General features: G+C 37.9%; 2 protein-coding genes across 5 annotated transcripts; one reads left to right on the forward strand and one right to left on the reverse strand.

The window, feature by feature from the left end:
* Window positions 1–1,274: 1,274 nt before the first annotated feature.
* On the forward strand, window positions 1,275–5,156 carry LOC122304279 (thiol protease aleurain-like). Its single transcript, XM_043116450.1, has 8 exons — window positions 1,275–1,543; window positions 1,636–1,757; window positions 2,960–3,075; window positions 3,186–3,259; window positions 3,447–3,711; window positions 3,892–4,023; window positions 4,418–4,553; window positions 4,874–5,156. The coding sequence occupies exons 1-8, from the start codon at window positions 1,359–1,361 to the stop codon at window positions 4,909–4,911; spliced, it is 1,068 nt and encodes a 355-aa protein (XP_042972384.1). The 5' UTR covers window positions 1,275–1,358; the 3' UTR covers window positions 4,912–5,156.
* An 887-nt stretch (window positions 5,157–6,043) lies between these two features.
* LOC122304277 (pentatricopeptide repeat-containing protein At2g06000) lies at window positions 6,044–9,700 on the reverse strand. Of its 4 annotated transcripts, none has more exons than XM_043116448.1 (3): window positions 7,323–9,700; window positions 6,754–6,961; window positions 6,044–6,637 (listed from the first exon to the last, which is right to left on the reverse strand). In XM_043116448.1, exon 1 carries the CDS (start codon window positions 9,325–9,327, stop codon window positions 7,534–7,536), a length of 1,794 nt encoding a protein of 597 aa, XP_042972382.1. In that variant the 5' UTR covers window positions 9,328–9,700; the 3' UTR covers window positions 6,044–6,637; window positions 6,754–6,961; window positions 7,323–7,533. The 4 variants fall into 4 exon arrangements, with proteins under 4 accessions (XP_042972382.1, XP_042972381.1, XP_042972383.1 ...); XM_043116447.1 differs by having other exon boundaries at window positions 6,754–7,184; XM_043116449.1 differs by lacking the exon at window positions 6,754–6,961 and having other exon boundaries at window positions 7,403–9,700.
* Window positions 9,701–25,618: the final 15,918 nt, after the last annotated feature.

A 25,618-nucleotide genomic window follows, 5' to 3' on the forward strand; every position in this document is an offset into this window, starting at 1 on the left:
ATAAAGCTATTCTATAACTGCCTAAAAAGTACACAATTACAACTATGAGTTGTACAATTTATACATTAGGAATTTGATATTGCAGAATCAGATTTGCGGGAAGTGGTTGCTTGAGTTGTTGTGCTTGATTGCTTAATTTTGGGAAGAATTACAGCTTTTCTTATAGTGGTTAGAGAGAGTAGAAATGGCAGAGAGAATATTAACGTAAAACACGTTCAACTTACACTCCAAAAATGCATGAGGACATTCATCTGCACGCCAATCGCGTGCAAGCGGGGATCAGATAGAGGTGGCGGGTGGGCTAGAAGTGGAGGCCCACCACCCACTCCTATTGGCTATAGTATTTTAATAAGACGTTTATGGTTTAAGTTGATATGGTATTTTCTTGATCATACACGTAATATTATTAATTTTCAAGTCAAATTTGGTAGGGAGAATCGATTATACAAGAGAGATATGAGCACGCCATATAGAGAGAGAGAGAAAGAGAGAAGAGTCAAGGATTCAAGGTTAATATTGTAGGGTTGGGGATGTGGAAAACGTTTGAATGTTAATATTTTGCAAGATTCATGAAAAGAAACGTGAGCCTATTTTTAAAATCAAGAGTGGCTTTTAATTAAAAAATAATAATAATAATAAGAGTAAGAAGAAGAAGAAGAAGAAGAAGAAACCAAGCTAATTTAATACGTATAGCTAGAGTCGGGATGCGATTTGTAGGCATTTTTCTTGCTCCAAAGTCCATACTCCAACTACAAAAATTCTGATTAAAGCAAAGTTATTAAAAAAAAAAAAACCCTAGAAATTTGAACGTATATTATTTCGTATTTGAAGCACTCTGTACTTATCAATTATCACGCGTCATGATATTTTTATAATTATTTATCCAACTAAATTATTTAATAATAAAAAATTATATGAGAAGATGAATATCGTGTGTTTATATTTTACAATTATTTAATAATTAATTTCCTAAGTTTTACCTCTAGGTCTATTTTAGAGAGAGTCTAGTTGACGGTTTGAATAATGAGAAGAGATTAAATGATTTTAAATAAAACTTAAAAAGAAATATAAAATATTATACAAATATTATTTTTTAAAACCCTTATAAAAATCGAAGAAATTAAAAAAAAAATTAAATATTGAATATTGAGCGTCATGACAAATGTGATATTATAATATGAAAAGCCTACGAGGAGACAACGACGTGATTGAAATCCACGTCACCGTATACGTCGCCCAGAGCCCAATACCTACCATTCATACATGCATAAAGGAATCCCGAGTCGTCCAAGAATCCAATCCCCCCAGCTCACAGTCTGTCGCCCACACCCCACAATCTTCGGAGAGAGATAGAGAGAATGGCCTGCGTGAGCTTGGTCTCGTCGATCCTCCTACTGCTCTTCTGCGCCGCTGCAGGCTCAACCTTCGACGACTCCAATCCCATCCGATTGGCATCCGATGGCCTTCGCGACTTAGAGGCTCAGGTCATCCAAGTCGTCGGCCACACCAAACACGCCCTCTCCTTTGCCCGCTTCGCTCACCGGTGTGATCCCGGCCCTATACTGTCATCCGATTATCAGTGATCGGAAAATATAAATTTGTTTTCCATTTGATATAACTGTACTGTGTTTGCAGGTATGGGAAGAGGTACGAGACTGGGGAGGAGATGAAGCTCCGCTTCGAGATTTTCTCTGAAAATCGGAAACTCATTAGATCCACCAACCGGAAGGGCTTATCTTACAAACTTGCCGTTAATCGTGAGTGTTGAATTATTATTTTTTATTTTTTGTCAAGTATTATTTCTTATTTAAGGAGATAAAACATCTGGTGAAATCGATTGCTATAACTCAAAATTTTTAAGCTTTCAATTGGAAACCAGTTATATGTATGAACCCTAGCACCTAACTTCTTCTTCCCTTTCTTTTATGGAAAATTAATTTTTAGGCCTTCGTTAGCCGTTGGATTCATTGAACTCAGGTGTGTGATTGGGAACCCCTAAAGACAAAGTCAGAGGCTGCTAGATAGCTGCCCATGCTAATATAGGCTCATTTCCCAAGCTGTCTGTCTATGAGAAAATTATCCTGAACCAATTGGAGCTTGAGATATTGGCATACTACAATAGAATGTCATTCAGTGACTGGTTTCATCTGCTCACCCATTTGTGCTATATATTTTTTTCTCTCTATTTGCACAGCCATGGTAAAGTGTAGCGAGTTGTAATGATTTGATTTTCTGGTTGGTGAGTAGCCAAAACTAAATTGTGAATAGTAAATAAAATCTTACAGGTCAAATAAATACTCCTAACATCCTAGTGAGAATTATGATTGACAATTCATGTCCATGGATCAAGTTATTCCAAGTCATAAATATATTATTCTGAATCAACTTGAATAGGACTTATCTAATTGAATGGATCGAAACCTTCAATCTTGACATGGCCCGTTTAAATACGATTGGCATGAAATAACCCACATAACCCATTTAATATACAAATCGTATTTAGTTGACCCAAAGACAAGCTGTTTCAACCCATTTAATATAAATTTAACCCAAATATTTGATCTGACTTGATTAACAAAATCTCTTATCTTATAGGTACAAATTATACTTATTATGCATATTCACAGCTACGTTCAGGAAAAAATTAATATCCATAACTATAATTAATAAGCATAACTTCTCAATGCATTTCTAATTAAAATATGTTATACTCCAATAAAAATGTCTAAAGAGACAAACACAGGGTACATACGTTTATTTTATCATGTTGAACTGAGTCAATTTGTGTTGGCTCATATCCAATAACCCTCAACCCTAACCTTTTATTTTTGTACTTAGTTCGTATTTGAGTCATGGATCATGTAAAATGTTGTAAGCATTAAGTGAGATGAGGTTTACATTAACCAGCCACTGAATTTTGTTATTGACAACCAGCTTATTGTGTTAATTTATCGAACAGACTTTGCTGATTGGACTTGGGAAGAGTTCCAAAGGCACAGGTTGGGAGCTGCTCAAAACTGTTCTGCCACTTTGAAGGGCAACCACAAGCTTACTGATGTTGTTCTTCCTGAAACGGTATGTATTTGAAATTTTTATAACAAATCATAAAATGGTATGAAATTGATGCAAATGATAACACATCATTTGGTATTATTGTCATCATCATGATGTGTATTTGTATTCAGAAAGACTGGAGGGAAGAAGGCATAGTCAGCCCAGTTAAAGACCAAGGCCACTGCGGATCTTGCTGGACTTTCAGGTCTGGCTTGAGTTTAGAACAGAAAAATGATAGGGAGATAAGTAGTGAGGAAAGTAATAACATTTCAGTCAAAAGTTTAACTTGCCTTGTTGCATCCACCACTCATGAAAACACCTTATATCCAAAATAAGGCACATATAATGTACCAATCTATGCCTTCCTAACCATCAAGATTTGTCTGTTGCAGCACCACCGGGGCTCTTGAGGCAGCATATGCCCAGGCATTTGGAAAGGGAGTCTCTCTCTCTGAGCAGCAGCTTGTGGACTGTGCCGGAGCTTTCAATAACTTTGGCTGCAGCGGTGGGTTGCCATCCCAAGCCTTTGAGTACATCAAATACAATGGCGGCCTAGACACCGAGGAGGCATATCCTTACACAGGAAAAGATGGTGCATGCAAATTTTCATCGGAAAATGTTGGCGTTCAAGTTCTCGACTCTGTTAACATCACCCTGGTAAGCATCCTGGGCAAATTTCCTTACTTTTTTTTTTAATATAATCTTTAGGTTTTCTTTCTGTTTCTATTTGTCTTGTCACTTGATATTTAAATAGATGAAACGTTTGTGTTAACCAAATATCACTTATAGATGGTTTTGACTTTTAAGAAACTTCTAACATCTGGTGAATGTTTACAGGGTGCTGAAGATGAGCTAAAGCATGCAGTTGCAATTGTTAGGCCAGTGAGTGTGGCATTTCAGGTGGTAAATAGCTTCCGATTCTACAAGGAAGGAGTTTACACAAGTGATACGTGTGGCACCACTCCAATGGTGAGTTTTTCTCATTAGGATACTGAATATTTTGATGGAATTTGGGCCATGAAACCATGTTTAGTTGATGGATTATGTTGTTAAATTTCAAGGCTTTAATTGGTTTTCACGTTTTCAAGGCTGTAGAGCATCATCATAAGTTCTTTGGATGTTAGTCTAGAATTATTTGTAATATGCTTTATAAAGATTTTGGAAATTTTAAGTCATGCTTTTGTTGTTTTATTGGCTTAGGAGCATCTGTATGCATCAATTCACTCATCCAATCTATGAATTTCGAATTTGTATTTTTTTTTTTTATAAACTCTCACACATATCTCCTGGTATATTATCATTCCTTGAGGAAAATCCACGAATCATATCATTCTTTTTAACAAATTGTAAATCTATCTGCCAGGATGTGAACCATGCTGTTCTAGCGGTGGGATATGGAGTTGAAGATGGCGTCTCTTACTGGCTCGTCAAGAACTCATGGGGAGAAAAATGGGGTGACAGTGGCTACTTTAAGATGGAGTTGGGGAAGAACATGTGCGGTAAGCTTTCCAACTGACCCCGGTCATAAATTCAGTACATTGCCAAAGTTCAGAACCACATAGGTTATGAAATTTGATCAGATTATTAGAGGTCATTATTGGTCTTTAGGCTGCGAGTTATAGTAAAGGTTAAGTTCACATGGCTTTCCTGTGTTTTAAGAGTCGATAGGCTGGTGCTTTGTTGCTCAGAGGACAGGGTTATTTTGAAATTGGCCTATGCTTGATTGAAATTCTAGATTCACCATTGAATACTGCAATGAAACTTGGTTATGTTTATATTGCAGCTTTAATTATGCTAATAATGATCATAAAAATTGCAGGTATTTCAACATGTGCATCATACCCTGTTGTCGCATAATCTGTTTCGGGAGATACGGCAGTAGGCTCTTTGGATGGATTATGCAGTCTATCCTGTTTTAATCTACCATATTTAAAAAAGCTCTGCATTTAAGGTGAAGGGTCATTGTGTGATTCAATCGTAGTGTAAGGTGGTTGTACAAAATAAGATCCAAGATCATCAGTGCTGGCGACTGTAACATACAAACATATTCACTCTGTATATTTTTTATTTTTATGAATGGTGACATAGACTCTATTTTGAGATTTTCATTGCATAAAACTGTATAAATCTTTACAAATTGAAGAGCAATCTATCATCGTTGGGGTCCTGTGGATACACACAAAGTTCTCTTTGCTTTGTGTTCAAATAGTTCGGGGCTGTGCCAACACCAGGGAAAATGATTTGTGTTGGCAGATACATGAATTTATTTTTTGGGGGCAAATTTATAATATAATATTTTTTTGTAAATAATGTATATAATTTATCTACAATAATACCAATAAAAACGCAAAAACCATAATTGAAGATGTTAAAAGAGAAAAAAAATGATATTGTGTTCATCAAACCAAACCAAAAGATGCTTAAGGAAATAAGAGATGGAGAAAAATCATATGTTGGTCAACGGTTTTAAAAAAAGAGACATTTTTTCACTTTTAGAAACCTTTTAGAAGTCATGTCCCAAATTTTCATCTTTCTTTTGAATTGAACGAGGGTATAAATTATAAGTTTTTTTGTTTTTTTTTTTTTTGAAAAGGCACTCTAGATTCCAAATAAAAAAGAAGGAAAGAAGTATTAGGTGAAACTATTTTGCTTCAAATTTCGATAAGCATTGCATGCCAAATGCCACATAATCATAATCAAAATAAATTGGTGGCATCCATGTATCAATGATTCGTTATTGTAATGGATAGCAGCAACCATTTCATCAGACATGAAAAAGCCAGAATATGCCCCCCTGTACATCTTTTCTCATCCTATTGGGAGCTTCAGATGAATGGCACCACCTAGACAAGAAGGCAAAAGGGGGAAACTTGTTGAGATCTGTATTTTCAAATATGGAGGTTGCTAGTCACTTCTAACTTGTTTTACTCCACATAAGAACCTAAAACAACTGCAGAATAACAAGCCTGATGCAATGAGAAACACAACATTGTCAACAGCATTTTACTCCAGTATATCCATTTTTTGACAAAACAGATTAGTAATGGATTTCAAGGTTTAAACTTTAAATCCATCGTTACTGATCTCAGCTGCTGTGATGCAGTCAGCTACATCATCAAGAAGATCTAAATTAACAGCTCCAGCAAAAATTTTCCCACTTCAACAGTGCAATTTGTGCTTCTTTTACACTGCACTACATATCTGTATTGTTCTCAACCTATTCGATTGTAGCAAGTCATCCTGAATGATTACTACAAAAACCCTACCAGCCAAAACTATGTGCTATATAAATCCCTACCGAACAAAATTGAACCGCTTAATTGTTTGGTGAATCTAGCTCCATGCATGTGGGAATCTCGTTTAACATGAAACACCCAGAGATCTTAGCCACTTCTGACATCCAGCAAACACCCTGTTGAGCTCGGCGGGACTGCTGGCAGATATTTTTTCTACAATAAAAGCTCAAATTCAACCTCTGCTCTAGATATATAAAATGCTGGGAATTGTGAGTGAGATGAGACGTTAAGCATTCAATGTCATTCAGAATTCCATACATCTGGTAAGCATCCAATATATCCCCGGCCTGCAAGTCAAGATAATCAAGATGGGCATTAAAATTAAGAAAATTAAAAGAAAGAAGGCAATTTAACATCAATACTTTGGATAAGATTTTAACCGACTATCTACAAATTTCATAACCTCGTCTGATGCCTTGGGGACAACCGGCATCCCATTTTGGTCCTGACCATAATATAATCTTCCAGGTCCTGACTTTAATATAATCTTCCATAATGCAGTTCAACGCATGAGCGGCAATGGGATACAGGATGCCCAATGTAATGTATGCAACTGACAACATAATTTGAGGTATACATATATTGTCACTCAACTCTTCGCCTTTGATTACCTAAACCCAAGTTAACCAACAAAATTATGTTTCTTTAAACTAGTGCTGTTCTCTGTACTACAGATGACCAAACATGATCCTTTGGGATCACAACAAGAAAGTATCATTGCAATTCCCTGACATATTTTATCCCCAGAAAGTTTCAGGCATCCACAAAGGAGGGGGTTGAGGGAAGATCGAGGGAAACATCCCCAAAAAGTTTGTCGTTCTTTCCTCTACCAATCTGTAGAAGATTCAAACCCAACAAAATCAACCTTCCACCCCTTTTTAACCAGGGCCACAGACTAACTAATTTCAAATTCAGAGAGAGAGAGAGAGAGAGAGAGAGAGAGCAGATTGCAAAAGGAACATAAAAACATACAAGTTCAGGACAATCACTGCCAATCTTGAGCCAACTCCTTTTAAAACCACCGAGGGGATAGACATGAACGAAGAACTTACAACTTGTCAAACTTTTGAGCCACAGGCTGGGTGAATTCCTGATTTGTACTAAATGAAAAAAAAGTGGCTGAATGGCATTGTCCAGCAGTTAGGCCTACAAAACCAAGTCCACTTCTATAGTAGCCCTTCAACTAAACAGCCATTGGAATATCCATATTTGTTCCTACAGGAATAGTTCTTTTCAAAGATGGCACAAACAAGTCCAGGTCCTGGGATACAGTTTGCTTAATGTGAAAAGCTTCATTAGGCATCCCGGCCTTCAAAAGGCAAGATATTAGAGAGTTCACAGTAATTGTATCCGGGGCACAACCAATCGATAACATCTTGTTAAAAATGCTGATGGCTTCAAACATTCTTCCTTTCATACAATGCCCAATGATGAGAATCGTAAATGTCACTTTATCTAGCTTGCATTTCTTCTCCTCCATCTCTGCCACAATCTCATTTGCCTCATCAACATTGCCAGCCTTGCAAAATAGATCAATTACAGGGTTGTACATAAAGGGTTTTGGTACAATATCACTGCACTTCAATTGCCTCAAAAGATCGCGAGCCTCATGCATTCTATTCTCCTTGCTCAAACCATTTATAAGAACAGAATAAGTATAGACATTTGGACCCACGTTTCTTGCACTCATTTCATGCCAAAGCTTCAAACCCCGATTAACCTGTCCGGTTCGACAATATCCATCAATTAGGGAAGTGAAGGTAACAACATCTGGAAAATAACCAAGAAAGAGCATCTTCTCATACATGGACAGTGCGGAAAGCATGTCGCCAGCCTTACCAAAACCATCAATGAGAACATTAAAAGTGATGGCATTTGGTTTAATTCCAGAATTAATCATCTCATCAAAAAGAACAGAGGCATCATCCATCTTACCCAACTTGCAATAACCCGATATCAATGATGTATAAGTTACAACATCTGGTTTAGGCTCACCTCTTGTCCGTACCTCCTTCAACAATTCATGCCCTCTATTTACCTCATTCACTCGACATAACCCATTTATAAGAGTATTATAAGTAACAGCATCAGGAGAACAACCAAAACTCCCCATATCGTTGAAAAACACAAACGCCTGATCAACTTCTCCCATTCTGCACAAACCTCGAATAAGAATATTGAAAGTGAAAGTATCAGGATGAGAATGTAATTCCATATGCTCTCTAAATAAGCAAACGGCCTCATCTACCATATTCCACCTAACCAACTCATCCAACAACTTATTATATACGAAAATACTCAATCCAACCTTATCACGCTGAGCTTCAGCGAGCAATTTCTTAGCAAGATCAAACTTGCCCACTTGTGTATACGACGATACCAAAAATGCCACAATTGAACTATCAGGCAAATGCCCATCACTCCTCATGCAATCAAATACTACTTTTGCCGAATCGTAAGCACCCATTTGACAGAGAGACCTCATAAGCAAATTGTAAGTCCTGAGCGTATGACTGACACTCAAACTCTCCCTACTGAACTCGAAGAACTTCAAGCCCAACTTCGGATTATTTAACCTTCTAACAACCTCAAACGCAATCAGTGGGGTCAAGTTCTTACTCAAATAACCCAAACAAGTATCTGACAGATGCGAACGAATAAATAGCGTACACACAACCTTAACCAACCAAGCGTCGGAACTTCGGTTTGAGATTACCTCTTTATCACTAAATGGCCTGGACCAAGATACTCCTTGGGCGAGACTGTGGAAATGGGCAATGGCAACCTTGGAGGCTCGAACCCAAGGGGTACGGGTTGTGAAGAATAAGAGGGTCATCTGCAACGCCACGCCATCGCTAGGCTCAGCTCTAGGTTCACAGATATTTTCGATCACGATTCTTTCGTGGTTATGGCCAGAATTCAAACTGGGTCGCCCAGACTTTGTATTGGGTTTTTGCTTTGATTCCGTACTCTTCATGGAGATGGTGAATATGCCAGTAAAGATAGCATAGCAACCAAAGCCTGAAGACACCTTTTATAGCATCCAATACAAAAATATTATCACTTTCCAATACAGAAAGTGAGTTAGATCAGAACGACGCATAAAACTAAGCAGCCCTTTACGCAGAAATGGAGGATTATGGAACTGAAACTCAATGGTTTCGGATTAAGGGAGTGAGACAAATTTTGACCCATTGTCGCAAAAGATTAACAATATTTGCCAGAACGAAATTGTATGAGAGGAGAGAGGGAATGGCTGTGATAATGGTCAAGACGCTAGGGTTTTCAGCGGCTTTCAATTTCGTCACCGCTCTCCCCAGGGAGCTTGCGACCAATAAGGCAGATAGCATCGGGGGTGGATCTTGGTCTTGGGCTATGAAAACGAGTTTCAAGTTTCAACCCGTACAGAATAAGCCCATTTTCACTACAGTGTAGGCCTATAGGGTCTCTTGTAGACGTCCTTGACTCTCAGGCCCAGGGCCGTGGGGTACATATGGTGTTAAGAAATTCGAAAATGATAATCTAGCATCATATTAAAAACAAAAAATATGTGGTTATACAAAAATATATGTAGTGTATGATGTGTGATGTGTGTAAGGATGATGAGTAGCAAAACTCTATTTGGTAACTCAATTTGATCGAATTTTCTTCTTTTAATATTTTGAAATTTCTTGAAAAAAATGACTTCTATATATTCCAAAAAAATTATAATAATTTGTATTGATTCATTCGAGTTGGATTGTCAAATGATATGCCCACTAGAATGATCCAAGAAATTTAAGCAAACAAAAACCAGTCGATCTGATTCGTTCCAATCTATAGATAACGCAAGAGAGAACCTATGACTTTGCGAATGGAGAGGGGTTCGAACCCCTAGTATTCCTATCAATATTTCAGTTTTCAAGACCAACTCTTTCAACCGCTTAGACATCCATCCCCTTCACGCTTTGCCAACCCTATCTATCCGTGTGCTGGCAAGTTGGGGCAACAAAGGTTCCATTTCAAGAAATAATTCTCCACCTCAAGGCATTCTTTTTTCTTTTTTAAGGAATCTCTCAATCAGAGGAGCGCAACCAAGCTAGGTATACATAGCTACATTGAAGAACCAAGTCATAGCCAAATTATACACCCATAGCCACCCATGGCTTATGTTCCCTCTTGATCTCTTCTTTGGATCTCACTGTCGAGTTATTGTCCGAGCTCATTTATTGAATTTGTTTGATGTCGGATTAGGTCGGAAAATCTTCATATTGCAATCTCTGCCAAGAGGCCGACGACCTTTGTTTCCAAGGCTTTACGAGTTAGTAGTGTATCGAGGAAAGAAACAGGTGTTCCATCTAAGAGATTCATATACTCTACTCCCTAGTAGTCTGGCTATATTGGCTAAGAACTTATGTCAGCAATTAGGTTGTAAAGGCTTTTTATTTGTTTGATTTTTTACTTGCGTTTTTAATAAACAGTCGCTACCCCTTGGTATGTGCCGCTTTCCTAATCAAAAGATAGTAGAGTACCCCTTCTCCCGAAGTTACAGGGTCATTTTGTCGAGTTCCTTTAACATGGTTCTCTTAAACACACTAGTATACCCTACTTGTTCACTGGATTGGTAGCTTAAAGTGAGGAGAACATACAGGAACTACAAACAGACTGGCTCAATTCTACCCATGGACTAGGCCATATAGAATGGATTTAGTGGCTGAACCGCATTACTCGTGATGGAATAGAGGTAATTCGCGAGGTCTGTCTTTTGCCCGAAGTTGTAGTTTTGAGTCCCGCTCGCTACCGTTCTTAAGAGTTTGTGCTCAACTAGGCACTTTAGTGCAAACTAGAAAAATTGAAGCTGTTGGATGTTGTTTAGTGCTTATATAACTTAACAACCAAAAGGCTCTGCATCAAACTTCAACCCCTTTGTAGTAGGTGGAACCCTTCTGTAAATGTAAAAAAAATTCCTTTCATTTATTTCTAGTTTCCTTTCTCCCTATTTTTGTGCCCTATTCACTTTTTGAATATAAAGTATGTAAAATAAAAAAGAAAAAGAATTAGATTTAATTTCCACTGCTTAATTTCATAGTCATTCAATTTGAATGCTACATGAAGGACATAAGCCAAATGAAGGAACGAGAGGACCTAGGATGTAAAAGATCATAACATTACTGATTCAACATATTTGGATTCCTATATATCACACATGTGGTACTTCATTATATGATGTATATATAAATTATATGATATATATATATATATATATATTTATATACGATCCATCTGTATAGATATCATAATCTACATCTAGAAAGCCGGATGCTTTGGAAAAAGCTTATACAGTTTGGGAAGAGGTTTTGATTGATCGAAAAGAAGAATCTACTTCAACCAACATGCCCTTGGGCACGCCCATACATAACATAGAAATGATACTTAGAAAGGGTGGACAATTAGCTAACCCAGCAGGTGCTGTAGTGAAAGTGATTGCAAAAGAGGGGAAATCAGCCACATTAAAATTATGTTCTAGGGAGGTCTATTTGCTATCGAAAAACTGTTTAGCAACAATCAAACAAGTGGGAAATGTTGGGGTGAACCAAAATAGTTTGGGTAGAGCTAAATCTAAATATTGGCTAGATAAGCGTCCCGTAGTAAGAGGAGTAGTTATGAACATTGTAGACCATCCTTATGGGGGTGGTGAAAAGAGGGCCCCAATTGGTAGGAAAAAACCCGCAATCCCTTGGGGTTATCCTGCACTTGGAAGAAGAAGTAGAAAAAGGAATAAATATAGTGATGATTTGATTCTTCGTCGCCGTAGTAAATAGGATAGGAGAGAAAATAAAATTTGTTTATTCGTCTTTACAAAAAATGAAAATAGGAGTAATTAATTGTGACACGCTGACTAAAAAAGAAATCCTTTTGTGGCGAATCATATTTTAAGAAAAATAAGTAAACTTAAGACAAAAGCAGACAAAGAAATAATAATAACTTGGTCCCGAGCATCTACCATTATACCCGTAATGATTGGCCATAATATTGCTATACATAATGGTATGAGTGTAAAAAAACAGGTGAACCGGACTGGACCAAACCGATATCGAGTTTGGTTCGATCCGCTACCTGTTTTATTTTTCTTAAAACCGATCAAAATCACTCTAGTTCCCTTTTTTCTTTTTCTAAAACCAGATTGGATAAGTTCATACATATATATTTTTAATTTTTATATTATATATAATTTATATATATATATAATAGTTTTGTATTATATGATAAATTACTAATTAATATAATATTAAATTTTAAAATCTTATATCACTATAGTATATTATATTAATAGTTATACTAATATTATATAGTGCATACTAATAGTTTTATTAATACTATATTACTATATATTATAACATACTATAATATATAACTATATTATATATAATATATTACTATAGTCTATATTATATATATTATATAATATATAATATAGTATATTAAAACCAGAAAACTGGATTGAATCGGACTGGAAATCGATAAAATCGAAGTACCAGTTTAGGAAGGTAACCAGTGTGTAATCGGTTTTGAAAAATGTAAAACTTGTACAGATCGGTTTGGTCCTATATTTTGTCCAAAATCAGACCGGATCATACCAAACTAATTACACCCCTACATAATGGAAATGAGCATTTGTCTTTTTATATAACAAATCGTATGGTGGGCCATAATTAGGAGAATTAGTACCTACTCTAAATTTTTGAGGATGCGAAAGATGATAATAGATCTCATCATTAATAGTCGTTAATAATTAATAACATAAGGTGAATATAGATTCTTATCGTTCTTTAGTATGAGGTGAATTTTATGATAAAGTAGAGAATGAGCAATCCATATACAAAAATATGTGATTTAAGTAAACATATATGTATGTCTACTAACAAAGCACTAAGAGTAATTGAAAAATTCGTGGACGTTCCTATAAAGATACATTTATGGTACTAGAACTCATGCCTTATTGAGTATGTTATCCACTTTTCAAATTGGTTTATTCCGTAGCAACAAATGCTATTCACAATATGAGTTTAAACTAATCAAGTTTAATCATTAGTAACGTGGAAGTCAATGAGGATACTGCTGTGAAAAAATTAAAGCTTAGAGCTCAAGGGCCTAGTTATCAGATAAAAAGACCCATGTGTCATATAACGATTGTATTACAATATATATTTGTAAATGAAGAATATGATAAAAGATCCAAATAGGCCATATTATGCTTAAAAAACCCTGGATGGCTAAAAAAACTAGTACACATATATGACGCGTTATAGTATATATGGTATCAGGGGATTATGGGGCAAAAAATATATCCACTTGGTGCAACCCAAGGTCATCATTCTCATCGCTTTGCACAACTACAAAATATTCCTAGAGTTTACAAGAAGACAAAAAAATACGAGATTTTATTAGGAATTATATATATATATATATATTAGAATATCCTCTGGTGTTGAGGGAATTTCATGTGTAGAGATTCAAAAAAGAATCGATCTGATTCAAGTCATAATCTATATGGGATTTTCAAAATTACTAATAGAAGATTGGCCTTGAAGAATCGAAGAATTACAAATAAATGTACAAAAAGAACTTAATTGTGTAAACAAAATACTCAACATTGATGTTACAAGAATTACAAACCCTTATGTACACCCTAATGTTCTCATAGACTTTATAGCCGGACAATTAAAGAATAAAGTTTCATTTTGAAGAGTAATGAAAAAGGCTATTGAATTAACTAAACAGGAAGGTACAAAGGAATTCAAGTACAAATTGTAGAACGTATCGACGGAAAAGAAATTTCGCGTGTCGAATGGATCAGAGAAGGTAGGGTTCCTCTACAAACTATTCAAGCTAAAATTAATTATTGTTCCTATACAGTTGGGAAATATTTATAGGGTATTAGGCATCAAAATCAAGGTCTAAGTCTGCTATTTTTGATCAAGGAATAGAGTAAAGACTTAACTACTCCTCTCCTCCTACCCTCTCATCTCCTTATCCTATCTACTATGAGGTCATTCAATCCTATACCCATTTGCTTTAGCCTGAAGGCCCTTCAAAAGCTTAGTAATAGGCGGATGTAACTATATACCCTCATTAAGATTCAACAACTTAGTAATAGGAGAATGTAACGACTATTGCTTCTCCAAAAACTGCATCTGCTTTTGCTGGTGCTTCTCCAAAAAGTTACATCCTTCCTCTACTTAATATATAAATATATATATATATATATATATATTTCTTTAAAAGGCTATAAATAATGGCTTTTAATGCATCTAAAAGCAGCACTCGTACTACCGACTTACCCATCATCTTATATTCATATTCTTCGGCTCTAGCTTAAGGTCATCATAAGGTGCATCATGAAAAAGTGCATGACGAGATTGGAAGCACTGAGGTTAATTCGCAATGGGCTAACTCACCTAGCCATAATGCAGGACAAAAGAGAGCGAGCACAAGATCGGGCACTAGATCAAAAAGGGAAAATGACGGAGGCCTATGAGTAGGGGAATCTTTCTATCATTGTTGTCTAGTCCTACCGTCATTGAGATTGAAGGAGGGACCTCCACTGGTACTACCAATAGAGATATGGGTCACTCAAGGGTGAATGTATCTGTTCTTGGGAGAATCAGCTCTTGATGGAGGGTAGGGTCCCCTAGGGACAAAATCACTAGACTGATAAAGTTATCACATATCCTATTGGGGTAGGGAGAGAGCAAGACCTTTATGGTGTTAATCCTTGGACAAGGTGGAGAATTTCATTCATATGGAACTCGGGCTCAGAGGTGCTGGTGTACGCAAGACCTCTATAGTCCTGGCTACCCCTTTTGGGAAAGCTCTACCTCTATTAGTATTAGTTAGTTTCTTGCCCATTCTACGACTGACAACTACTTCCATAGCCCAGCTTCAAACTAGCTACTTGAATAGTGCAAAAAAGTTACGACTGTTAAGGATATCAAGGATATTCATCCTGTGCTTCCTACAAACTAGGCTATTTGATTTTCAAACTTGTATTTGTGTATATCCCGAATGATATGCTTGCTATTATTGTAATCTGATCTCAACTTTAAAGTCTATATAATCTTAATGAACACACACGATTTTGGAATCTTGCCAAAATCATCTTTCCTATTTAATATTTCACATGGTATTGTGAGCCAATCTAGCTTACGCTTTAAGATCCTACTTCCACTTTTCTAAACATGGCTGAATCTAGTTCCTACTCCTCATCCAATTTTGTTCTTCCCAATCCAACACAACTTGTCTCTATCAAACATGATGAGACAAACTATCTGACTGCTCAATTTAAACCTATCCTCAATAGTCACAATCTGTTTGGTTTGATTGATGGCTCTAACCCGTGCCCTCCTATGTTTGTTGATGATGCTGCCAAAAGTGAGTCCGTGAATTCGGCGTACACTAGTTAGCAAAGTCGTGACCAACTTTCGCTAAGTTGGATCATCTCATCTATTCTCCTTTGCTGGTGGCTTCTCTCTATGATTTGGATTCATCGTTTTTGGCGTGGCAATCACTTGCTGCTCACTTTGCTTCTCAGTCGTAGTCCCAGATTTCCCATTTGAAATGTCAACTATAGAACCTCCAACAAGGTTCTATGACTTGTGCTTCCTATCTGTCCGAAGCCAAGTTCTTTGCTTATCAATTATTTGCTGTTGGAAAGCCGGTTGAGGATGATGATCTCATCTCTTTTATTATTGGGGGTCTTAATCCTACTTTTACACAATTCATCACCTCTTACTCCTTCCATACTTGGGAGGCTTCTATGTCTTTTTTATTTTATTTCAAGTCTAAACTACTAAATCATGAAATAATTCTCAATCGTGATGCTCCACTCAATCCTACGCTAGAGACGTCCTCTTTTGCTCTATTTACCACTCATCCGAAGTTTCAACTTGTGAAGAGTAAACTACAGTTTTCTGGTTCCTCCAGCTTCAACGCTACCAAGCCAAATTTGTTCATTAAACCTTCACCCTCCATATCTACCAAGGACATTCACCATGTTTCCTCTTCCAATTCTGGTGGCCGGTCGCCTTGCCAGATTTGCAAGGGCACTAAACATCAGGTGTTGGACTGTTTTTGGTGGATAGATTTTTCATTTCAAGGATGTCATCCTCCTACAGAGCAGGCAGCCATGGGTTGCTGATATTAATGCTGATATTCTGAATAGTCAATAGCTTGCGGATAGTGGTGCTAATGCACACGTAATCAATAATGTTGAGAATCTTGATTCCAAACGCCCGTTTGATAGTAATGAGACTGTTGGTGTAGGTAATGGTGCAGGTTTCTCTATTAAGCATACTGGTTCATCCATTGTCCATTCTAATAATAATCAATTTCTTCTTGACAACATTATTTACTGTCCTCAAGCTGCTACCAATCTTCTTTCTATCAACAAATTTTGTACCAATAATGATGTTACTTTTCATCTCACACATAATGCTTATTCAGTTTAGAAAAATCAAACGAGAATCACACTCCTTCAGAGTCTGAGTGAAAATGGGCTCTATCTTATCAATCTCGCCAACTTGTCACACAATAAGCACATAGGGTTAACTGCTTTTATGGGAATAAAGGCACCTAGTTCCCTTTGGCATCAACATTTAGGTCATCCGTTTGAGTCTGTCTTGCATCATGTCTTATGTAGTTCTAATTTTCCTATTGTTGGTTATGTGCAAAAGGATGTAGTTTGTGAATCTTTCCAACTTGGCAAATCCATCCAACAACCTTTTCCCTCCTCTCATCGTGAAACTCTAGGTCCTTTAGATTTGGTACAGTCATATGTCTGGGTTGCACCTCTTGCTTCGTGATTGAGCTAAAATATTGTAGATTTCATACATTTAAAATCAATACATTTTAATTATCTCATGACATTATTGTTGGTTTTAGATAGAAAAATGGTTAATAAGCATAAATACAAGTTGTGATTTTTAATTGATTAATATCATGTTTATGCTTAATTTTCTAACCTATGATCTGATTAGATGTTTAGATAGCATGGATTAATATCATGTTTATGCTTAATTTTCTAACCTGTGATCTGATTAGATGTTTAGATAGCATGGGCACCGGAGCACCTGGTTACTCATGCATGCGCTAGCTAGCAAGCTAGTTTTGTGATCAATCACATACTCTCTCTCAGATAAAGAAGACAAAGTATTGTGATTTGGCCTTGACTTTTCAATTGGACACGTGGACAAGAAGAAAAGCGCATGGGACAAAATAAAATGAGACCACCTTTTTGGACGCATGCAAGACACACATGAAAAGTAAAGCAAAGTAGTTTGACTCTTCAAAACAAAATATGCATGACATTTTCTTTTTTTACTCTTCAACCGGACCACAAGAAAAGCAGCAATCTTTTGGGAGTCAGACGGTTGAAAGGGGAGAGTTATGAAGGGGCTTTCCACATGCAGAAATGTTGGGAAGTGCACACACACACGACAACTGCATTTCAATCATCAAGCATGTGAAAAACGCACCTGCAGCACACGTTTTGACCATCATGCAGCATGAAAATCAAAAATATTTTTTGAGGGAAATCAGCTTTGGACGGACATGAGATGCAGTGGGCTTGGAAGTGATAAAGACAAAATCTTTTTAGAGAAAATTTGAAAAATAGGAGAGCTAGTTGTTTTTGGGGAAAGCAGACTGGGGACTCATACATGAGAACGAGAAAAATGAAAGGGGGCTTTTAGGCAGAGCAGAAATGGTGGGACTTCTTTTGATTTTTCAGCAGAGCAGAAATGGACGTAAAGTGAAAAAGGTGGATGCTATTTTTACTTTTTTGTGTGGGGGGATGGAAACAGAGGGAGGAGACTTACGAGCTGCTAGAGAGTGCATGGGGTTCTCATGGGGTAGAGGAAATAAAAAAAAAAAAAAAGGAGAGAGAGAAGTCTGGTTTTTTTTTCGTCTGTCTGGGGGAGAGCAAAAACGAGGAACTTACTGAAGGAGAGGAGCTAGACTTCAACAGGGGGTTGGACTGGTTTTTACGGAAGCTGGGAAGGCACAGACCAGGGGTCTCTTTTTGCTGGTGGGTAGACGGAACGAATGGAGAGGAGCTACTGGGCAGTTCGAGGTGGGCTTTTCTTTCATTTGACCTGGGGGATTGCGGATTGGGATTTTTTCTGAGTGAGAGAAGTGAGAGAAAGGGAGTTTTTTTGGGTTGAGAGGTTTGGTTTTTGTGAAATGGAAAGGTGGAGTAGCTTTGAACGTGGGACTAAACGAAAAGGGAGTTTTTACTTTTTTCTTCCGTAGACTTCAACTTTTTAGAAAGCGAGCTTTTAGCTCTATCTTCTCTTCACTTTTACTTTCTTGTGCATGTTTTCTTGTATTTTATTTTAGTTATATCATGAAGAATATTTATTTGATTTTCATAGCTCTTGTGTTGAACATGGTTGGCTAAATTCTCATACTAAGGTTAGAGGTGAAGTTTAATAACTTAGACATTGTTTTCGAATCAACATTGAAATTTATATTGTGAGTTTGATCGATTGAATGGTTTTATTATTGGATATTTTGATTATCTATATATTTATCTTGATTCATTGTGATTTTTGAATACAATGAATGCTTGAAAAAATCTCTTTGATATTTAAATGAGTTTGTGAATGTTTTAACTATCAATCATTCATGCTTAATTATTAGTGACTATTTTTCTTGACCTTAAATGTTAAATCCTCCAATTAAACAGAATCATTATTCTAATTTAACTGAAGTAAATCAATCGGAAACAACATTCTAAATTATTAGATGGATCCTCGAAACTTTAGTCTTTCTCCATATAAATTTATTTTATCATTTTAGTTTTATTCTGTAAATTTAAAAATTTTCATCTTAGTAATTTTCTCTTCTATTCGATTGCACGTTCCTTTTAGTAATTTTTTTCAGTGTTTGAATTTATTTTCCTTATCATATAAGTCAATCCCTGTGGATTTGACCCTGTTAGGTACTACAACACCTGTATACTTGTAGGTAAAACTGCATTAAATGTTTGGTTCACTAGTTCGAGTCAAAGTTTAGACTGTATTGATGATTTTAAATTTACATGGCTGTATCCGATTGCAAATAAATATGATATTTTCAATTACTTTATTCAGTTTCGGCTGCTTGTGGAAAACCAATTTTCATCTCATATTAAACTTTTAGAAACCGATAATGGTGGAGAATACATCTCCTCCCTTTTTACTCGATATCTCATGAAAAATGGTATTTTACATAGGCGAACATGTCCGCATACTTCTCAGCAAAATAGTACTGCAGAACGTAAACATCACCATATTGTTTGAAAAAGCAGTGGTTCTACACAACACTACACCTAGAGGGGGGTGAATAGGTGTAATCTAATTTTTATGGTCTTTTGAAAATAAATCAAACAAGCAGTTAATAAATGAATCAAATAACACAAATAATCAACACATGATTTTGTTCACGGAGTGGAAACTCATTTGAAGAACGTCTTCAAAATCTAAAACCACTCCGGGTGTAAGACACCACCTCAAATCCACTATAGAAATTTTAGTTTGTTACAACCAATTTAGATACACTCACAAAACCTTTGTAGTAGCTAAACTCGGCTTGCAACACCACGAGTGACCCACTCGATCTTTACACGCATGTAGTGTCGAAACTCCGACCTTCCTAAGCTCACGAGAACCTCTCGATCTCTGCATCAACGGCAGCTCCGGACTCTTCCGGCCAACAAAAATGTCCACTTCAATGGACTCAAGTAAGAGTTGATTTTGTGTATGTTGTGGTGGAGACGTGTTTATCCAAGAGAGAATCAACCAAATGGGGGAGAGGTTGCTCTAAGAAGTTCTTGGAGGCCCTTAGGGTTTTTGCTCTGATTCTCCACACTAGAACAGAAGCTAAGCTGTTCTATTTATAGTTCCCATCAAAATGAGGCGTTCAAAACCCTACATTGTAAGTGATCTGGAACATTGGCTCGAGCGAAGGTCGAGCGCCAAAATCTGCCTAAGTTCGCTCGAGCTAAGTGTCGAGCGAGGGTCGAGTGACACACTCTGCCTGGGTTCGCTCGAGCTCAGTGTCGAGCGAGGGTCGAGCGGTTGAATCTGCCTGAGTTCGCTCGAGCTGTATGTCGAGCGAGGGTCGAGCGGTTGAATCTGCCTGAGTTCGCTCGAGCGCTCTGTCGAGCGAGGGTCGAGTGAAGTTGCTTCTTTTGACCAATAATGAGCACACTTCAAACCTTCCGCAACAACACTTGTTACAACACTATTTTACACAGGTTTTCACAAGAATATACCAATACGCTCATTTTTCCCTCAACAATCTCCCCCTTTGGCATTTCTGTGACAAAACCTCTAACCTATACATATGACCTAATCCTAGCACACCCAACTAGATCCATATTCTTGAACATGTTGAAATATTTCTGCACACGCTTAGCAAACGGTTAAACATACCCATTCACATATGCACAAAAACGTATTTGCAATTCTCAAATCATAATTCTCAAATCAAATCATAATTAGAAAAGAAATACTTTATTAAGCAACAAATCAGGAGTTCAAGAAACATTAGTCAAACAACCAGCAGCTAACTAGAAATATAAATCAACAGAAATAACCAAAAGCTGCTGTTCCCCCAAAAAAAATGTGTTAGTACAAGTAACACTCCCCCTGAGTTAATACTGTACTGTACTACTCCTCCTCAACAATATCTCCCTCCCCCTCAACAATATCTCCCCCTTTTTGTCACAAGAGGCCAAGGGTCTCAATCATCACCATCGGCATACTCATCATTTTCATTGAGCTGCCTCTCGATGCCGTTGAAGCGTTGAGTCACAAGTTGTTGCAGGTTATCAACTTTCACCTCTAGGCTGTCGAACCGGGCGTCAGGGCGAGCTAGATACTCAAGTACCTGCTGAAGACTAGGCTCTGACAAACCGGGGGCTGAGGAAGATGGCTGAGAGCTGGATGGGGCTGAGGTAGACGGCTGAGAACTGGACGGTCGGGAGCTCGAAGGCTGAGATGAGGGAGCGGGAGGGTGCTCAACACGGAGAGGGTGTGGAGTTGTGTGAGCACGACTCAGCTGGACCGTCCTACGACCAATAGGGGCCTTAAGTGCAATTCTAGGCTCCTGAGGATGGAACGCAACAGATTGGGAGAGAGCTAGTCAGGTGACTAGACACGGTAAAGGCAAATCAGTCCGTGTTTTGGAGGACCGATACTCCTCAATGATAACCCAACACAAAAGTCTTCCTAGATCAATGGAGACACCATTGATCAAGGCATATAGCAGAAGGGCACGGTCAAGACCCACATCACTATTATGGCCTGTAGGATCTAAGTTCGTAAGAACAATCCTACTGAGAATGAGATGATCAGGGGTAAAACGAGCAGTTGAAATAGGGGTTGTCCCTTCCCAACTACTAGGCCAACCACAAAGACAACTAGCAATGACTTGTGGACTGGGAGGTGATGTCCGCGAGTAAGGAAACTCGGGATAGTGCTCACGAGGGGCATTTAGCAGAGTCGCTATCATGCCCGGAGTGACTCTGAAAACAACATTCCTGAGACTGATTTCAAACGAGTTATCAACAGATATGTCATGAATATTGGAGTAAAACTCCCTAACCATCTCCACAGAAGGAGTGGGATGACCAGTGGTCAATGCCTGCCACTGACGAGACTCAAAGATGCGGGGAATGATAGTCTCGGTAAGCTCACCTAAGGTCACTTCACGCTCGACTATGAGAGCATGATGCGAGAAGTTCTGAGAATATAGCTCCTGAGCTCAGGCACTATGGAAGTGAGCTTGAACGGGTGCAGGGGGGTTTTGACGACGACGAACACGTCGAGACATAGTTTCAGCTGTAGACAGAGTCAATGACGTTAGACAAGGCTAAGGCAATGCAAAGACGTGATGAATGCATGCATGCTGACACAACAATGCCAACCAACAATGTAGGACTTGGTTCATTTTTCAAAACAATGCCACCCATTTGCAAGCCAATTCATGTGCATGACACATATGCAATGACAACCCACATGTAAGCCAATGCCAACCCATGTGCATGACTCTTATGCAAAGACAATGCCCAGCCATTTACAAGCCAATGCCAACCTATTGGCACGCGAAAGCCAACACTCATGCATGACTCATGTGCATGCCAATCCTAAACCAAAATGCCTTCAAAACATAATGCAATTCTAGTTAAATGATGTCCCAAACCTAGAATAGACATGAAATAGATATGGGAACAATGCTATGCCAATGCATGATGAAAAACCAAAAACACACTTCATTGAGGCATTTTATCGAACACTTGGAGTGCATCCAAGTGAGAAACTCGGGTATAGACCCATGGGAGTTTCAAAAACCTCCTAAATACAATCAATCCCAACAATGGCTACACAATAGCCTCAATAAACCAAGATAAATGAAGAACAATCGAAGAAACAATCTCAAACCCCCAATCTGAAACCTATATGCATACCATTCAGAAAACACCTAAAATAAATACACCAAATCATGAAAATACTAAAGAGAAAGGTATTTACCTTGGTTTGGAGATGATTTCGGAAGGAAAACACTTGATTAAACGAAGAAATTTGAGAAAAGTGGAAGAAAATCGCACGGGAGGGAAAAACTGGAAGAGAAAGCACTGTGCTCGAGCGGCGCTGGTTTTTATAACAGACGTTCGCTCGAGCGAACTTAAAACCCTCGAGCGGCTGTCGAGCGGTTTTCGCTCGAGCGGGGTCGAGCGAGGGTCGAGCGAGACCTCCAGAAAAACACATTTTGCCCAGTTTTGAAGCACACAACACTCATATGACTTGGACAAATACTGGGAATGTCAATTTTCACACCAAGAGTACATATCAAATGTAGAGAAGCATCATATTCCCATACAACACTCAGTTTAAAACAAAGTATCACAAGTAATATAGACGTGCGTGTTTAAAGCGGTCCTTGCTCAATCAAGAAATTTCAACCGTAAGGCGTGAGCGGGGCTGGGCTGAACATGAAACCATAAGTGCTTGGGAAGCTCATTCAAGACACAGAAAGTTAAACCTAATGCTGCTAGGACCTAAATCTTTCTGTTTAAATACTTGTCTCAGTATGTTCAAGAAAACAGAAAACTTATTCTGTTTTTCACCCCCCTCTTTTTTTTTTCTTTTTTTTTTATTTTATTTCAACTTCACTTTTTCTTTTCCTTTTGAGATATATATTTTTGCACAAACGAACCATGATGAGGTCATCTAGCCCGTGGTCAATTCTGTATGAAGATAGAGCTTCCTACCACTTTTGATTGCCTCCCCAATAAACTCACAAGTGGTGAAATGTCAATTGACCGAGTTTGGAGTGAAGTGTGTGATGCCAGTCACAGATTACACGAGATACTCATGTTCCAAACCTTTGTAAAATATAGGTATATGATACAAATCTCAAAAGATACATGCACTTAGATTTTAGAATTAACAACCCCACTATTATATAGCGCAATCATGGAGTGCATGTAGGGGCAGCAAACAATGACAGTGAAACTAAACAGCTAACAAATGCAACCCAAACATCAACAAAAAAAAAAAAAAAATTGAAAGTGCATGAAAAACATGTAATGCATGTTATGCATGTTTCAGGCTTATGTCAAAGCACAAACCCCAATAGCCTTTCTAAGAAGTTCAAACCGAAGCTTATCCAAGGGTTTTGTAAAAAGGTCGGCTAGTTGGTGTTCGGTGGGAACATACTCAAGAGTCACAACCTTCGTTTCCACAAGCTCCCGAATGAGATGGTGCCTAATGTCAATGTGCTTGGTCCTAGAGTGTTGGACAGGATTTTTTGAAATGTTAATAGCACTGGTATTGTCACAATAGACGCTCATCACACCTTGGGCAATGCCATAGTCACATAGCATTTGCTTCATCCACAACAATTGCGTGCAACAACTCCCTGCAGCAATGTATTCAGCTTCAGTCGTAGACATGGAAATTGAGTTTTGTTTCTTACTCATCCAGGCTACCAAATTCGTCCCAACATAGAAACACCCACCAGAGGTGCTTTTCCTATCATCTGCATTACCTGCCCAATCAGCATCCGAATAGCCTGCAAGTTCAATGTTAGAGTCTCTAGAATACCAAATCCCATAGTTAATCATCTCATTCACATAATGAAGTATGCGTTTGACAGCTATCAAGTGTGATTCTTTTGGATTGGCTTGAAATCTAGCACACACCCCAACACTAAAGGCAATGTCGGGTCTACTTGCAGTGAGATACAGCAAACTCCCAATCATGCTCCTATACAAGGATTGCTCAACATCCTTGCCTGACAGATCAGCGCTTAGCTTAGCACTAGTGCTCATGGGAGTTCTAGCATGACTCTTGCCATCTAATCCAAATTTTGTGATAAGATCTTTTGCATATTTGGATTGAGATATGAATAACCCATCATTCAACTGTTTTACTTGGAGTCCCAAGAAAAAGGTTAATTCACCTACCATGCTCATCTCAAATTCATTCTTCATTTCATCAGCAAAATCAAGAGCCAGAGTGTCAATAGAAGATCCAAAAACAATGTCATCCACATAGATTTAAGCAATTGTTATGTCTTCTCCAGCTTTTCTGATGAATAATGTCCTATCAACACTTCCTCTCAAAAACTTGTGGTTCTCCAAATAGGAAGTTAGTCTTTCATACCAAGCTCTGGGAGCCTGTTTTAGGCCATAAAGAGCTTTCTTCAGCCTGTAGACATGACTAGGATATTTTGGATCCTTGAAACCCTTTGGTTGTTCAACATATACTTCTTCTTGGAGAACTCCATTCAGAAAAGCACTCTTGACGTCCATTTGATAGAGCTTGAAGCACATATGACAAGCGATGCTCAACAAAATTCGAATTGACTCAAGTCTGGCAACCGGAGCGAAAGTCTCATCGAAGTCTATACCCTCCATCTAGGCATACCCTTGAGCTACCAGTCTTGCTTTATTTCGCACAATGATTCCATTCTCATCAGACTTGTTCTTGAAAATCCATTTTGTGCCTACCACATTGTGACTTTCTGGTCTTGGCACCAAATACCACACATCGTTCCTCACAAATTGATTTATTTTATCATGCATAGCATTTAACCAATTCTCGTCACTCAAAGCTTCTTCGACCCTTTTTGGCTCAATTTGTGAGATGTAGCTTGAGTGAGCCAATTGATTTATCACCTTCCTTCTTAGTCTCATCCCTTCATCTATGTTTCCTATAATATTTTCTTGGGGATGATTCAAC

This window comes from Carya illinoinensis, chromosome 3 (genome assembly GCF_018687715.1).
Source record: "Carya illinoinensis cultivar Pawnee chromosome 3, C.illinoinensisPawnee_v1, whole genome shotgun sequence".
Taxonomy (NCBI): Eukaryota; Viridiplantae; Streptophyta; class Magnoliopsida; order Fagales; family Juglandaceae; genus Carya; species Carya illinoinensis.